Raw genomic sequence first — 16,312 nt, 5'->3', positions numbered from 1 at the left:
TGCCACATATAACCCCTTGATCTACAAACAATGTGTCATCAATGCGTTCCGCTCATAATAGAGAACTTCAGAGGGAAAGCTAGAACATCCTGTCTTAAATGTGACCACCTGAAGTAAAAAGAATTTGCCAAGAAAAGTCTAATCCAAATACAGATAAACTCTGGAATCCTAAGAAACTGCTATCAACCACCTAATTGAAATTTTAGACAATAGTGGTCACAACAGCAGAGTATTTATTAAAGGCGATCTAGATACATTCCACAAGCTGGTGACACTAGAATGATCTGCTGGAGCAGCCATCTTCACTCGGATAAATGCCAACGATAGACGTAATGAAGCGGTCTGCTTTCAGAACCAGATACCATATTTAAAATATATTAACAAAATTTTCCAGCCTACACAACAGCAAACGTTTCCAATACTTCTAGACAGACCAATTAACACTGAGCAGACGGGATCACTTGCCACTGAAATAGCTACTCCAGCGAGTCAGGGTAGCGTTTCCTCTACACTTCACCGCTTTAAAATTCTCCCACTAACGAGAGCTAAATATTTTTAGGGTGCAACAATTTGGGACATACATATCTCGCATGTAATTTGCGATGATCACCTAGCCCTACCCCCATACGATGATTCTGAGATGGGATAAATGGTGGAGCAATGCAGCAAGCAGCAACAGACATTGGTCCAGCATAAGCTCTGAATTTCAATGCCAAATGGGTTATGTTATTTTAGTTTTGGGTATAGTCTGACAGAAGATCAGGGGTGAAACAGAACAATATGTATTCTATTCAGATATCGTCCTAAGGAACGACGATTGCTGATGAGTATGCCTTAATTGTGTGTTGGGATGAGTCTATTTTATTTACAGACCAATGTACCAGAGGTAGACCATGTCCAGTAGACAGTTTTCTGGACTGATTGGGCAACAAGATGGCCGACAGGCCTACATATTGGATTTTAATAGTGGAAGCTTGTTACTGCTATTTCTCAGAAAGTACTGAAGCAATCTGTCTCAAATTGAAGATATTGATTCCCCTAGGGCCCTAGTTGTGCATATTGCATTTTGGGACCGATCGGTCAACAAGATGGCCGCAAGGAAGCCATGTTTGATTTTGATAATTGAAGTTTGTTACCGGTATTTCTCAGAAAGAACAGAAGGGATATCTCTCAAATTTTAAATGTAGGTCCCCCTAGGGCCCAAGTTGTACATAATGCATTTTGGGACCGATCGGTCAACAAGATGGTCGCCAGGAAGCCATCTTGGATTTTGATAATTGAAGTTTGTTACGGCTATTTCTAAGAAAGTACAGAAGGGATATCCCTCAAATTTCTATGTAGGTTCCCCTAGGGCCCTAGTTTTGCATATTGCATTTTGGGACCGATCGGTCAACAAGATGGCCGCAAGGAAGCCATCTTTGATTTTGATATGAGTTTGTTACGTATTTCTCAGAAAGTCAACAACGATGGCCGCCAGAAGCCTCTTGATTTGATAATTGAAGTTGTTACCGCTATTTCTAGAAAGTAAGAGGATATCCTCAATTCTATGTAGGTTCCCCTAGGCCCTAGTTATCATATTGCATTTTGGGACCGATCGGTCAACAAATGGCGCAAGGAAGCCATCTTTGATTTTGATAATTGAAGTTTGTTACCGGTATTTCTCAGAAAGAACAGAAGGGATATCTCTCAAATTTTAAATGTAGGTCCCCCTAGGGCCCAAGTTGTACATAATGCATTTTGGGACCGATCGGTCAACAAGATGGTCGCCAGGAAGCCATCTTGGATTTTGATAATTGAAGTTTGTTACGGCTATTTCTAAGAAAGTACAGAAGGGATATCCCTCAAATTTCTATGTAGGTTCCCCTAGGGCCCTAGTTATGCATATTGCATTTTGGGACCGATCGGTCAACAAGATGGCCGCAAGGAAGCCATCTTTGATTTTGATAATTGAAGTTTGTTACTGGTATTTCTCAGAAAGTACAGAAGGGATATCCTTCAAATTTTAAATGTAGGTCCCCCTAGGGCCCAAGTTGTGCATAATGCATTTTGGGACCGATCGGTCAACAAGATGGCCGCCAGGAAGCCATCTTGGATTTTGATAATTGAAGTTTGTTACCGCTATTTCTTAGAAAGTACAGAAGGGATATCTCTAAAATTTCTATGTAGGTTCCCCCAAGGGCCCTAGTTATGCATATTGCATTTTGGGATCGATCGGTCAGGCTGCATCTTGGATTTTAATAGTGGAAGCTTGTTACTGCTATTTCTCAGAAAGTACTGGGGCCTAGTTGTGCATATTGCAGTTTGGGACCAATTGGTCAACAAGATGGCTGCCAGGAAGCCATCTTGAATTTTGATAATTGAAGTTTGCTACTGCTATTTCTCAGAAATTACTGAAGGGATCTGTCTCAAATTTCATGTGCAGGTTCCCATTGGACCTTAGTTGTGCATATTGCACTTTCGAACCGATTGGTCAACAAGATGGCTGACAGGTTGTCATCTTGGATTTTGATAATTGAAATTTGTTACTGTTAAATATCTCAGAAAGTATTGAAAAAATCTTTCTTAAATTTCATATGTAGTAATATGTAGTTAAAGTTTGAAAAGCAGAGAAAAGTTCTGTCTTTCCATTGTCAGATGTAGACCATTCTTTGGTGGCTGCCAGGATCCCTCTGGGATCTCTTGTTTCCCAATGCAAGAGTTTGTCCAACTCTTACAGTAGGGTTTCAGCATCACTGCCAGACTTGACAAATAAGTAGATAATCGTATATAGTATCAATAATGGTGGCATTTAGGCCAACGGCAGTCTAATCAAAATTTGATGTTCATTATCTACTCTGTATGAACAAATTTTACGGAGTATATGTTAATTATCTACTCAGTATGACGGAGTTTACGGAGTAGATGTTCATAATCTACTCTGTATGTTGGAGTTTACGGAGTAGATGTTCATTATCTACTCTGTATGTAGGAGTTTACATAGTAGATGTTCATTATCTACTCTGTATGTAGGAGTTTACGGAGTAGATGTTCATTATCTACTCTGTATGTAGGAGTTTACGGAGTAGATGTTCATTATCTACTCTGTATGTAGGAGTTTACGGAGTAGATGTTCATTATCTACTCTGTATGTAGGAGTTTACATAGTAGATGTTCATTATCTACTCTGTATGACCCAGTTTAAGGAGTAGATGTTCATTATCTACTCTGTATGACCGAGTTTAAGGAGTAGATGTTCATTATCTACTCTGTATGTAGGAGTTTACATAGTAGATGTTCATTATCTACTCTGTATGACCCAGTTTAAGGAGTAGATGTTCATTATCTACTCTGTATGACCGAGTTTAAGGAGTAGATGTTCATTATCTACTCTGTATGACCCAGTTTAAGGAGTAGATGTTCATTATCTACTCTGTATGACCCAGTTTAAGGAGTAGATGTTCATTATCTACTCTGTATGAAAGAGTTCACGGAGTAGATAATAAACATCAAATCTTAATTAGATTGGGCCAACAGAGATGTTGTTTTAGCATTTTTATTTTATTTTAATTTTCTTCTTGACACAGTAAATAAGACAGGAGACATGGATGTTGTTTTATTACCTGTATATACATGTAGCAGTGTTTTGTTCCACTATTACAACCACCCCGAGAGGTAGAAGCTGGTAAAGCACTTACGGTCCTTCACCTCAAATATTGCATAACACAGATCCAGAACAATCATAATGATCAATCCAATGTGACATTTGAAGCAATATTATAAACAGTATGAAATGTGTGATTTTTAAAAATCTTATATTGGTGTAAAAGTTTAAAATGAAACCAGAGAGATAAAATAAGTTTGGTGTCTTTTGGACCAAAGACAAGAAATTACAAATTAAGTAATGATAACTGGCTCTAAGTTTCAAATGACTGATATATAAAGTTTGGTTTTATTTAAGTGTTGGTTTGATTAGACAAATAAAACACTTGGTAAATATGTATTACGATTGTAAATCATAAATAAAACATACAATAATACTAGGTTACTATTCGATATTCAATATTGATAGATATAAACAATGAACAACTATAATTAAATACATTTCAATATAAATTAAAACAATATGTATTTATGTACTGGTTACACTAAGCTGAAGGCAACAAAAGGCATTGAGGCATGTTAGCACGATGGTAAATGATAGCCTTTTCTTATTAATGTTAAGTTAATTCACTAAATGAAACATTTTAAAATAAAATCAATGTACTATTATATAATACGCATACACATATAATGGTTAGACTAAATAGACATAACTTCTGGGTACATATTGGCCTATAAGTCTTAATCAATGGCAGTAATCAGCACCAGACAAAAAATAACAGGTGTACAACGTAATACAATGATTAGCAGAAATCTACTACGTGTAATTAAATAATCTTCATATTCAATGAACCTTTAAACGATAAAGTCTGCGAGAAAAAAAAGAAATATTCATCAATTAAACAGCGTTATCTTAATTCCCATCAGATATGATAGATATTTTTCCATAAATGTTTTTTTTTTAATGTTTTGATCATTCAACATTGAGGTCACTACAAAGCATCTAAATAGATGATAATTAAACATGCCAACCAATAAAGTTACTGAATAAAACTAATAAGTTTATATATTAAAACTACAGGACTTGTTTAAAACATAACTCTCTTATAAATTTGGTCCCTTAATCACTAGCTATTCAACGATATTATACTTAAACATGAAAAAAAACCAAAAACACCCCAATTTAGGGCAGAAGATTAAAACAATCAAAGTACATGTATATTACTTACACTGTAACCAATACATATCACAAACTACAGAGAAAACACTAATAAAACCGTTGGAATACTTTGAAAAGTTTCTTTGAGCACTTGACATTAAACAAAAACTGCCATATCTCAATAATGCAAGGCAGCACCTGCTTCTTTACGATAACCTCACATACAACAAGGCAAAGTATGGCATGGTTAATTGGTTTTGTGTTGGTTGAAACAATTAATTTAGGAACATAAACCTATCACAATCTGTTTATGTATTGATTTTTAAAATGAACCTTTAGAAGAAATATTCTCCATATCCTATTCAAATTGATGAAATGAAATTACGTGGAGTAAATCAGATACTGTGTGAACTTTTATCTAAACCAGGAGAGACATTTTGATTCTGGATTCAAATATTGCACTAAAATCATTGTAGCTCCCACCGGTGTAAAAACTCGTAAATAAATAAACATGAAATCATACAGTGTCACAATTTACGGTCAAGCACTGGTATTACAGAATAAAAACTGTCTACTGGACACGGTCTACCTGGTATATACATCTATGTACAGTAACAAAACAAACTACAGTAACAAAACAAACAAACAAAATCATCATACTAAAACATTGGTCTTTATAACAACAAGGTGTCAAAGACATTTCCAATAATACTTGAGATTTCTGAAATGTTTTGAGAATTCTCAAAAGATACATTGTTTGTCCTTGGTATAATTGATAAACAAACACAAAACTACTGAGAAAAATCTCTAACTGGAACTGTGTGAATCAGTCAGATTCACAACACAAAACTACGAAGAAAAATCTCTAACTGGAATGTGTGTGAATCAGTCAGATTCACAACACAAAACTACTGAGAAAAATCTCTAACTGGAATGTGTGTGAATCAGTCAGATTCACAAACAAAACTACTGAGAAAAATCTCTAACTGGAATGTGTGTGAATCAGTCAGATTCACAAACAAAACTACTGAGAAAAATCTCTACCTGGAACATGTGTGAATCAGTCAGATTTGTGTCCAGTACATATTCTGTATTTGCTTATTACAAAGTTATCTGCCCTTGGGGGAAGGTATCGACTGTGAAGTCATGTGGGTGTAACATCATACTTGTCTCATGGTCTCATGGGATTTTTTACATAAAGTAATAGATTTTTTTAATTTCGGAGAAAGCACCAAAAGATGGATTAAAACATTATATAATAATACATTTTCAGCAGTTACACAAAATTGTTTTCTATCAGAAGTTTTTTTAATATACAAAGAGGTTGCAGACAAGGTGATCCTGTCTCCCCATACCTTTTCTTACTTGTTGCTGAAGTGCTAGCTATTCTTATAAAAAATAACAGAAATATCAAGGGCATAAAAGTTTATCAAAAAGACCATAAACTCTCACAGTTTGCAGATGACACATCAATTATTTTAGACGGATCGCAAAACTCATTCAATGAAACTCTAAATGTGTTAGAATTTTTTGGTAAGATCTCTGGCTTGAAAGTCAATAATGACAAAACTAAAGTTATTTGGATTGGGAAGAAAAAATTCAGTGCTGACGTATACCATCATAGATGGAAACTTAAATGGGGTGAAACAAAATTTAATTTGCTTGGTATTGATTTTTCAGTTAATTTAGATGAAATGACTAGTATAAATTACACAAAAGTGCAAACTAATATAAAAAATATCCTTGGGCATTGGTCAAGGAGACTCCTTACTCCTATTGGAAGAATTGTAGTTTTGAAATCAATTATTATACCTAAATTCAATCATTTGTTTATAACCATTCCCACTCCTGGAAACACTTTCATTCAACATTTGAATACTTTATTCTTTAATTTCATTTGGCAATCACCAGTTGATAAAATCAAAAGAAAAACATTAATATCAAATTATGAAAATGGTGGTCTTAAAATGGTTGATATTTCTGAATTCATATCTAGTTTGAAATCTACATGGATGCGAAGGCTTCTTAAAAGTAATAGAAAATGCTGGATTAATATTTTTGAAGCACAACACTTCCCAATAATCATATGTATCTGATTTAGGAACTGATTTTATAAAAAACCATAAAACAAATAATACATTTTGGATGCATGTTTTCCAGGCATGGGTTAGGGTATCTGAAACAGTACAGGTGAGAACTTCTTCAGAATTTTTAAGACTTCCTTTATGGTACAACCCTATTTTTTGCATTGATAATAAATCCTTTTTTAACAAAAAATGGTTTGATAAGGGTGTTCGAAATGTTTGTGATTTATTAGACCAAGAGAATAATTTTCTTTCTTTTAATGATTTCAAACAAAGATTCGGTATAGAATCAGAAAATTTTTTGCTTTATCGAAGTATATGCAGTTGTATCAAGAAAATATGTAAGAATCTAAATTTAAACCTTAGTATGTTAAATAAACTAGATAGACCATTCATACCTAGCCATATTCATATTTTATTTAAAAGTATTAAGGGATGTAAAGACATGTATCTTTGTTTAATTGAAAAAAATAAAGGTTTGATAACATCAGAGCAGAAATGGAAGCAACAAGCTGTCTTTAGAAATATACATTGGAAAAACAAATATAAAATACTTTTTCTAATTACCAAAGATACATCAATACAATGGTTTCAGTATAGATTACAGCACCGTATACTCCCTTTGAATAATTACTTAAAAATTATAAATATTTCTGAAACTAATATATGTAATATCTGTAATACAGAAGTTGAAACCATAGAACATGTTTTTTTGGTATTGTCAAAAATCTTTTGAAATATGGCAAGATATGAAAAGAAAAATATATGAAAAAACTAATAATGTGGTGGAATTTAAATTAGAAACAATACTGTTTGGTGAGACTGAATTTTTTTCAATACCTCTCAATTTTATTATTCTTTATATGAAGTTTTATATTTTTTCTGTATCAAGAAAAAAACAAAACATAAATATGCAAGGTTTGAGTGAGTTTTTGTTAACAAAATATGATGTTGAAAAAAAGCTGTCAATTAAAAATGGAAGTATTGAGAAATTTGATCAAACATGGATCAATTGGAAATATATTTTTGAATAGTTCTTGAAATATGCCAATCTATGTTTGTATGATGTTTTTATGTTGTAGTACTTAAATATGTATGATTTGAATCTTTTTGTTTTGTTTGTGTATTGTCTATAATTCTTTATATATATGTGTGTGTGTGTGTGTCTTTTTGTGCTAGATTTTGTTTGTATATACAAATGTTTTATTCACTCCACTACAAACATTAAACCAAAACAATTAAATTCCAAATCTTAATGTGAACAGAATACTCAATACACAAGTAATTTTCTTAAAAAGTTTTTCCTTTTTTCCCTTTAACTATAATGGCTCTAAAAACTTATATTTATTGTTTAAATTGATGAAGTGATGCATGCTGTGCGAGAGCCCTCCTGTGCGAGGACATTATTGTTCGGGGAGTTGACCCCAGGGCACCCCAACCCTGGCAGCTCTCACCAAATTACCGATGTGTATATACATTTGTTGCAATGCCACAAATGTATATACACATCATACTTAGCTGGGGGAATAAAATATTTGTACTGTAAAAAAAAAAAGAAAAAAAAAAAAACATCATACTTGTCAGAGAAAACAATGTGAATTTTGCACACAAAAAATGACGTCACAATGGATACCTACCTGCAAGAGGGGTACTTCTGTAATATGCAAAGACCGTATATGACAATATGTAAAATACATAACCCACTTCGAGATTATCATTACTGGACATGACTAAAGAGCCTTGTCTAGATTATACCAGTATATATCCATCTATGATTAAAGTTCAACAATATACACTGTGAGATGTTATATCTAAGATAAATACTGTTTAAACTTACATGTAACTACATGTAGATATTCAATAACCGTACCATTAACACATTATGAGACATTAACAAACCCTTGTATTTACCATCAAGTAAAACAACATGGGTATTTGTGACTTAATTAGTTCAGAACATCAATTATGTTACATTATAACTTTAAGACATGTGTTGCTAAAAATAGCAATACTTTTGACGTACTGATACTTGATCAAGACTAGAGAGACAGCAATGTTTGTGTAGATTCTTGTTCGGGATTTGTCGGTATTGGAAGACAAAATAAATGTAAAAATGTTTTGATTTTTGTTCAGTTCTTAGAATTGTCATTAATTCCATGAAGCATTGCACAAATCATATATAAATGAAAGTTTTCAGAACAAGCAGATAATTCCATTAAACTCATGTAAAACTTTTAATAGGGTTAGAACAAAGCTGTGTTGGTTCAGATGGAGATCATGGTTTTTCCTAGTTGTAAAAGAAACAAAACATAAATATATATCTGTTACACCTCAAAATGAAATGTTGTTGAATATATAAACAATGGTGTTCTAGTATCTTCATAGAAAGACTAATGAACAACTTTAATACAACCAAGCCAACTCTCAATAAGAGCAATGATATTTTTAAATGATTAAAAGTAAACAAAACCTCCTTTCACAGGTGAATTCTTAATACATACCAACAATCTATACATATAAAGACATATTGCAACAGTAGCACTTCGGTTAGGGAGTGACAAAAACTCGAACTAGGGTGAGCTAGTGCAAGTTTCTGATTGGAGGAGATACACAAAGTAAATCTGGCTCAAATGAACAAGTGAGGTAACTTTGGCAGTATCAACATTGAGGGTTAATTAATCAAAAGAAGCATACAACAAATTCAGCAGAATTTTTATATAAACACGTTTACATATGATATTGATGTTACACTACAGTGCTTTTCTGTACCTTGTTCATATGAAAGTTAATAAAAGTAAAACTATGAAGAAAAAAACAATCTCCTCCACTCAAAAGGTGTAAGATTTCCCTAAAGTAAGACAAAAAACACCCTCTACTTAGGTAAGTAAAATCATGATAATTCCATATCGTTGTTAATGTCCACCTCATATCTTTCATCAAGATCACATTGGCATGAGTTCTAATCACTTCCTGTACTGCTAGTCTCGTCATCAAAGTCATCATCGTCATGGTGATGTGTGACCTTCTTTGGTCTGTCGGCACGGAGATGCATGCCGTTCGTATGTTTAGAACTAGTATCAGATGACACACTGTTAACTCTGTGGAAATTTACTTCCTCGACTTCGAACGAGAGGTCGTGACCGACGGTTGATTCATGGGGCATCTACAAACCATGTAGTACAATGTCAATACCGATGTCCATGACACCCATTGTCATTTAGACTTCATTAAGTAATAGCAATATATCAAAAAAAACTTAACAAACCTTTACTAATGAAATAAAATACAAATTATGTATATTTCTAATTATAAAATGAAAAGTTCTCTCTATGTAAGTGAAACATTTATTTGAAACATATAACGATAAAAATAAGCTTACCAGCATGGAAGGAGCACGGAACATGTAGGTAAAGGGGTAGTGGAGCATGTTTAACCAGTCCCCACAGTAGATGTCAGCATACCTCTGTACCTGGGCCGCGAAGAATGTCGGTCTGGAACCTGGAAGTTCACCATCATGTCACAAATGTTAAATTGATTCAGAAACCACACTATCATATTATGACTCTTCCTGGAACTTTACTTTCCAGAAGGCATGATGCACCATCCTGAACTACACTATGATATTGTAACTCTTCTTGAAAGTTAAATTTCCACAAGGCACCACACACCATCCCAAGAAATGGAAATGATATTTTTTTTAACCAAAAGCTCCAATTTTTTACGTATAACCCTGATTGTTGCCCGTTTATTGAATTGACATAAATGATGTGTTACTCACATAAATCTTAATTAACAATCAACATTTTGTGTGTATAGCATCCTCTGAAATATTTTCTAATTTTCATATATCATCTATCCACTAGAAAATACTTACCACTCCTAAACAGACTACCCAGCATTCCATAGGACTGGTCAAGCTCGTGAACTGTCTCCTACAATACAAGTAAAACCACTTAGTTTGAAAGGGACCCAAAGGAGACCAAAAAGGTTTTACGTTATGTAACTGTTTAATCTTCAAAAATTGTCTTCTCAAATTTGACAAATAGCAAAATCTAATTCCCTTTACATATAGAAATCTTTAAAACAAAATTGATTTTAATGACTCTGGGGTCCAATGTCTCCCCCTGGGGAGTTGGATTAAACAAATTAGGCAGAAGATTAGGTCATCATGCGTGAGCACTTTTGTTGATTAAATTTTTAACCCAACAACAAAAGAAGAAGCTAATTTGGATACGTATAACTAAGCAATGAATTCTGTGTTTTAATATAGACGCATTAATACTATGTATAAACAAGACTAATACTTTAGATATGGTGATTAATGAAACTACAATGCAATTGAATAAAAGGTTTAGCAATAAATTAAATGACAAAATTTGATTAACTACTGCTATCTGACTTGTTCTCTAAAACCAAATAGAATTTAAAATAGGCCCTGTGATTGCAATGTCTATTTTTGCTGTTAAATATTTTTTGAGACTCTGTCATTCAGATTTGAAAAGGAAATTAGTATCTGTAAGATTTGTTACTATCAGAAATAATCATGAGACAGAACTGAAACAATGATAGCATTTTACTTTGCATGACTCAGTTTGTGAGAGTAGTGTAATATGAAGTACCTACCATCATGGACCTCTGTATGCCATGGATATCTGGCTTCTCCATATGACTGCTGTCTAAATTCCTGTTAAATAAAACATATTTAAAACACCAATAACGAAATATTGATAATGTGTATCAGGTTTCTAATGACGTTCCCAAAAGTTCTGTGGCACTTGCATTTTTATGTAAGATTCTTAAAGAGTCCTTACTACAGGGCTACTAGTACTGGTTGTTAGCATTAATAATTGAACATTTAGGTCTATAACTGGTCAGGTCAAGTATGATATGGTGATATCTCTAGTCAAGTAGTATATTCCATTTTGTTTTCGTTTTTCATCTTATAGCAGTTGTGGGATCTCCCTCTCTCTCTTTTTCTCTTTCTTCCCTCTTTTTCTCACCCCCTCCCCAAATCTAAGTGTTTGATACATAGTTGATAATAGAAATAATGATTTTCTTTCTTTTGTGTATGAGTTGAGAATGTGTGAGGGTGTACAAGGGTGTGTAAGTGTGTGTGCGTGCGTATGTCTGTCTGTCTGTCTGTCTGTCTGTCTGTCACGTCTGTCACGTCTGTCTGTCTGTCTGTGTCTGTCACGTCTGTCACGTCTGCCCACCCACCCGCCCGCCCGCCCGCCCCCCCGTCCGTCCGTCCGTCCGTCCGTCCGTCCGTCCGTCTGTCTGTCTGGTCTGTTCTGTATGTCTGTATGTATGTATGAATGTTTGTATGTATGTATGTATGTATGTATGTATGTATGTATGTATGTTATGTATGTATGTAACATTTATTTGAAACATATAACGATAAAAATAAGCTTACCAGCATGGAAGGAGCACGGAACATGTAGGTAAAGGGGTAGTGGAGCATGTTTAACCAGTCCCCACAGTAGATGTCAGCATACCTCTGTACCTGGGCCGCGAAGAATGTCGGTCTGGAACCTGGAAGTTCACCATCATGTCACAAATGTTAAATTGATTCAGAAACCACACTATCATATTATGACTCTTCCTGGAACTTTACTTTCCAGAAGGCATGATGCACCATCCTGAACTACACTATGATATTGTAACTCTTCTTGAAAGTTAAATTTCCACAAGGCACCACACACCATCCCAAGAAATGGAAATGATATTTTTTTAACCAAAAGCTCCAATTTTTTACGTATAACCCTGATTGTTGCCCGTTTATTGAATTGACATAAATGATGTGTTACTCACATAAATCTTAATTAACAATCAACATTTTGTGTGTATAGCATCCTCTGAAATATTTTCTAATTTTCATATATCATCTATCCACTAGAAAATACTTACCACTCCTAAACAGACTACCCAGCATTCCATAGGACTGGTCAAGCTCGTGAACTGTCTCCTACAATACAAGTAAAACCAGTTAGTTTGAAAGGGACCCAAAGGAGGCCAAAAAGGTTTTACGTTATGTAACTGTTTAATCTTCAAAAATTGTCTTCTCAAATTTGACAAATAGCAAAATCTAATTCCCTTTACATATAGAAATCTTTAAAACAAAATTGATTTTAATGACTCTGGGGTCCAATGTCTCCCCCTGGGGAGTTGGATTAAACAAATTAGGCAGAAGATTAGGTCATCATGCGTGAGCACTTTTGTTGATTAAATTTTTAACCCAACAACAAAAGAAGAAGCTAATTAGGATACGTATAACTAAGCAATGAATTCTGTGTTTTAATATAGACGCATTAATACTATGTATAAACAAGACTAATACTTTAGATATGGTGATTAATGAAACTACAATGCAATTGAATAAAAGGTTTAGCAATAAATTAAATGACAAAATTTGATTAACTACTGCTATCTGACTTGTTCTCTAAAACCAAATAGAATTTAAAATAGGCCCTGTGATTGCAATGTCTATTTTTGCTGTTAAATATTTTTTGAGACTCTGTCATTCAGATTTGAAAAGGAAATTAGTATCTGTAAGATTTGTTACTATCAGAAATAATCATGAGACAGAACTGAAACAATGATAGCATTTTACTTTGCATGACTCAGTTTGTGAGAGTAGTGTAATATGAAGTACCTACCATCATGGACCTCTGTATGCCATGGATATCTGGCTTCTCCATATGACTGCTGTCTAAATTCCTGTTAAATAAAACATATTTAAAACACCAATAACGAAATATTGATAATGTGTATCAGGTTTCTAATGACGTTCCCAAAAGTTCTGTGGCACTTGCATTTTTATGTAAGATTCTTAAAGAGTCCTTACTACAGGGCTACTAGTACTGGTAGTTAGCATTAATAATTGAACATTTAGGTCTATAACTGGTCAGGTCAAGTATGATATGGTGATATCTCTAGTCAAGTAGTATATTCCATTTTGTTTTCGTTTTTCATCTTATAGCAGTTGTGGGATCTCCCTCTCTCTCTTTTTCTCTTTCTTCCCTCTTTTTCTCACCCCCTCCCCAAATCTAAGTGTTTGATACATAGTTGATAATAGAAATAATGATTTTCTTTCTTTTGTGTATGAGTTGAGAATGTGTGAGGGTGTACAAGGGTGTGTAAGTGTGTGTGCGTGCGTATGTCTGTCTGTCTGTCTGTCTGTCTGTCTGTCACGTCTGTCACGTCTGTCTGTCTGTCTGTGTCTGTCACGTCTGTCACGTCTGCCCACCCACCCGCCCGCCCGCCCCCCCCCCCGTCCGTCCGTCCGTCCGTCCGTCTGTCTGTCTGTCTGTCTGTCTGTCTGTCTGTCTGTCTGTCTGTCTGTATGTATGTCTGTATGTATGTATGTATGTATGTATGTATGTATGTATGTATGTATGTATGTATGTATGTTATGTATGTATGTAACTTCAACACTATATATGTATCTGTGCATGTATGCTTTGTAAGTATGCTTGTATATGTATCTATGTATGCATGTAAGTATGTATGTCTATAAGGAAATATGTAACTACTATACATATGATTTACGATATATGTGTGTATGTATAAATCTATGTAATATATGTATTAATGTATGTATGTACTTCATATGATTGCAATTACTAAACATGTATAATGTATATGGTATGTCGGAGTGAATGTGTATGTGCCTGTATTATGATATGTACTATAAAATGTCTTGTAAAATAAAAAAAAATTATAAAAAAAGTAGTATATTCCAACTAGTCTTTACAAAGAATAGGAACAAACTTGATTTCTCTAGCCTAGTAATATAATACAAGCATCAGGAAGTAATGGCTGAAATATGATAAACATACCTATATTTCTCTCCCATTTCACACTCCAAACTCTCCAGGCGATGGAACAGATCCCTCTTTTCTGTCCAAACCCTAACTTCCTGTTGGAGTTCCGGGACAACGAGGAATGTCCTCCAGCCCCACTCTTTCTTAGATCGTAGGATATCTCCGAAGATGTGATCTCCGACGTACAGCACATTTTTACCGTTTACTCCCAACATCTGAGAGATGAGGTCACAGGAACCTGAAAGATATTTGTTAATTTATATACCGGTCCTTAATTATCTAACATTCCAAGAAGAAATGTTTTATTGCAAGTTTAGATAGTAAAAATATAATAAATTGTGTACTATTTGTGAGAAACAACCATTGGTGCTCTCAAAAATATCATGATTATCTTGTAAATCTATACTCAGTAATGAGCATTGAAATGAGTGAACAAATCTAAATCATACAATAAACATCAAAACATTTTGATAAGACTAAAACATTGATGATTGGTAGACCTACCCCCAGAATAGACACAGCCTTGCTTGAGTGGTCCAAGGTGGTGGCCTAGGCTCAGTTTACCAGTCTCCTGTTGTAAAGAAAGTGTTAGTCTCTTAAGAATGATGAAACAGCTACAAATAGTGTTCGGTTTTGGTGTAAAATTATATTTGATGACCGGTTTAGAACAACCTAATACTAAATATCAATTTTACAACCATATGCCATTTACTTTCCCTCAAGAATTTTAGAAAGATGAACCAGCAGTATGAAGAAATAAATGGATTTTGTATAAAAGAAATTTTGAAATGAGGATTTGCAGATAAATTTCATACTATGTCTGAGTGGGTAAGTTATTCCGACACATAACACAATTAAGTCCTCAACCTCAGTGTGATGAGTTCAAATCTCATGTGGGCCAGTTACTCACCATTGGTCGGTGGTTTTTCTCTGAGTACTCCTGCTTTCCTCCACTATCTAATCCTGTCATGTTGTTTAATAACCCTAGGTGTTAATAGGACGGTAAATCAAACAAGTTTAACATTAAAAAGATAGGTACTCAGATACAAAATAAGATACATACCCTATCCACTTTCCTCATGACGGTGCCTTCCTTGAAGAACAGAGGTTTCTTGGCACTCACCACCACTATATCAAAATAGGACGTCCAGTCTCTTTTTGGGAGCTGTCAATAAAGGATAAATAGGCAAAATGGTTGTCAGAAAAATAATACTTCTTTCTTTAACTATCAAGTTTTAAACAACATAATTAATGAGGAAAATAGTTTTACAGATGGAATTTAACTCAAATTGAATATCAATTAGTTTGTTTCAGTACTTACATCAGGGAAATCAAACAAATATTCCATTATTTTCTGGAAAAGAAACAGAAATATATCTCTAAATAAGAGAAAATAGAAATATATGTATACATGATATTATATGTAGGAAGTTCAAAAGTTAACAGACCTTTACTTTAATTTTCTACTTATTTATTGAATATTATATAATATTAAATGTTATGCATCATTTCTGTATGATTTATACTGTATTTATACTGTATGATTTACTATAAGCATGATACACTGTCATGATTTAGTGGTTTATTTTGGGACGTCTTTAGTACATGTACAGACAGGTGGCTATCTTGGTAAGATAGAGGGCATTATTCCTCAATCCAGGGAG

At 34.0% G+C, this 16,312-nt stretch overlaps 1 protein-coding gene across 1 annotated transcript in view; it reads right to left on the bottom strand.

Annotated features, from left to right (window-relative positions):
- Positions 1–3,577: 3,577 nt before the first annotated feature.
- Positions 3,578–16,312, bottom strand: part of LOC138334744 (cytosolic purine 5'-nucleotidase-like) — a 40,436-nt gene continuing 27,701 nt past the window's right edge. The window contains exons 11-18 of the mRNA XM_069283442.1: positions 15,970–16,002; positions 15,712–15,813; positions 15,153–15,219; positions 14,664–14,886; positions 13,482–13,542; positions 12,733–12,790; positions 12,239–12,357; positions 3,578–9,985 (exon numbers count right to left, since the gene is read on the bottom strand). Of these exons, the coding sequence (XP_069139543.1) occupies positions 9,782–9,985; positions 12,239–12,357; positions 12,733–12,790; positions 13,482–13,542; positions 14,664–14,886; positions 15,153–15,219; positions 15,712–15,813; positions 15,970–16,002 (867 nt within the window). The 3' untranslated portion in view covers positions 3,578–9,781. The remainder of the gene's footprint in view (positions 9,986–12,238; positions 12,358–12,732; positions 12,791–13,481; positions 13,543–14,663; positions 14,887–15,152; positions 15,220–15,711; positions 15,814–15,969; positions 16,003–16,312) is intronic.

Source organism: Argopecten irradians, chromosome 11 (genome assembly GCF_041381155.1).
Source record: "Argopecten irradians isolate NY chromosome 11, Ai_NY, whole genome shotgun sequence".
Classification (NCBI taxonomy): Eukaryota; Metazoa; Mollusca; class Bivalvia; order Pectinida; family Pectinidae; genus Argopecten; species Argopecten irradians.
The sequence above is the reverse complement of the archived record's forward strand: the minus strand, read 5'-3'. Positions and strand labels throughout refer to the sequence as shown.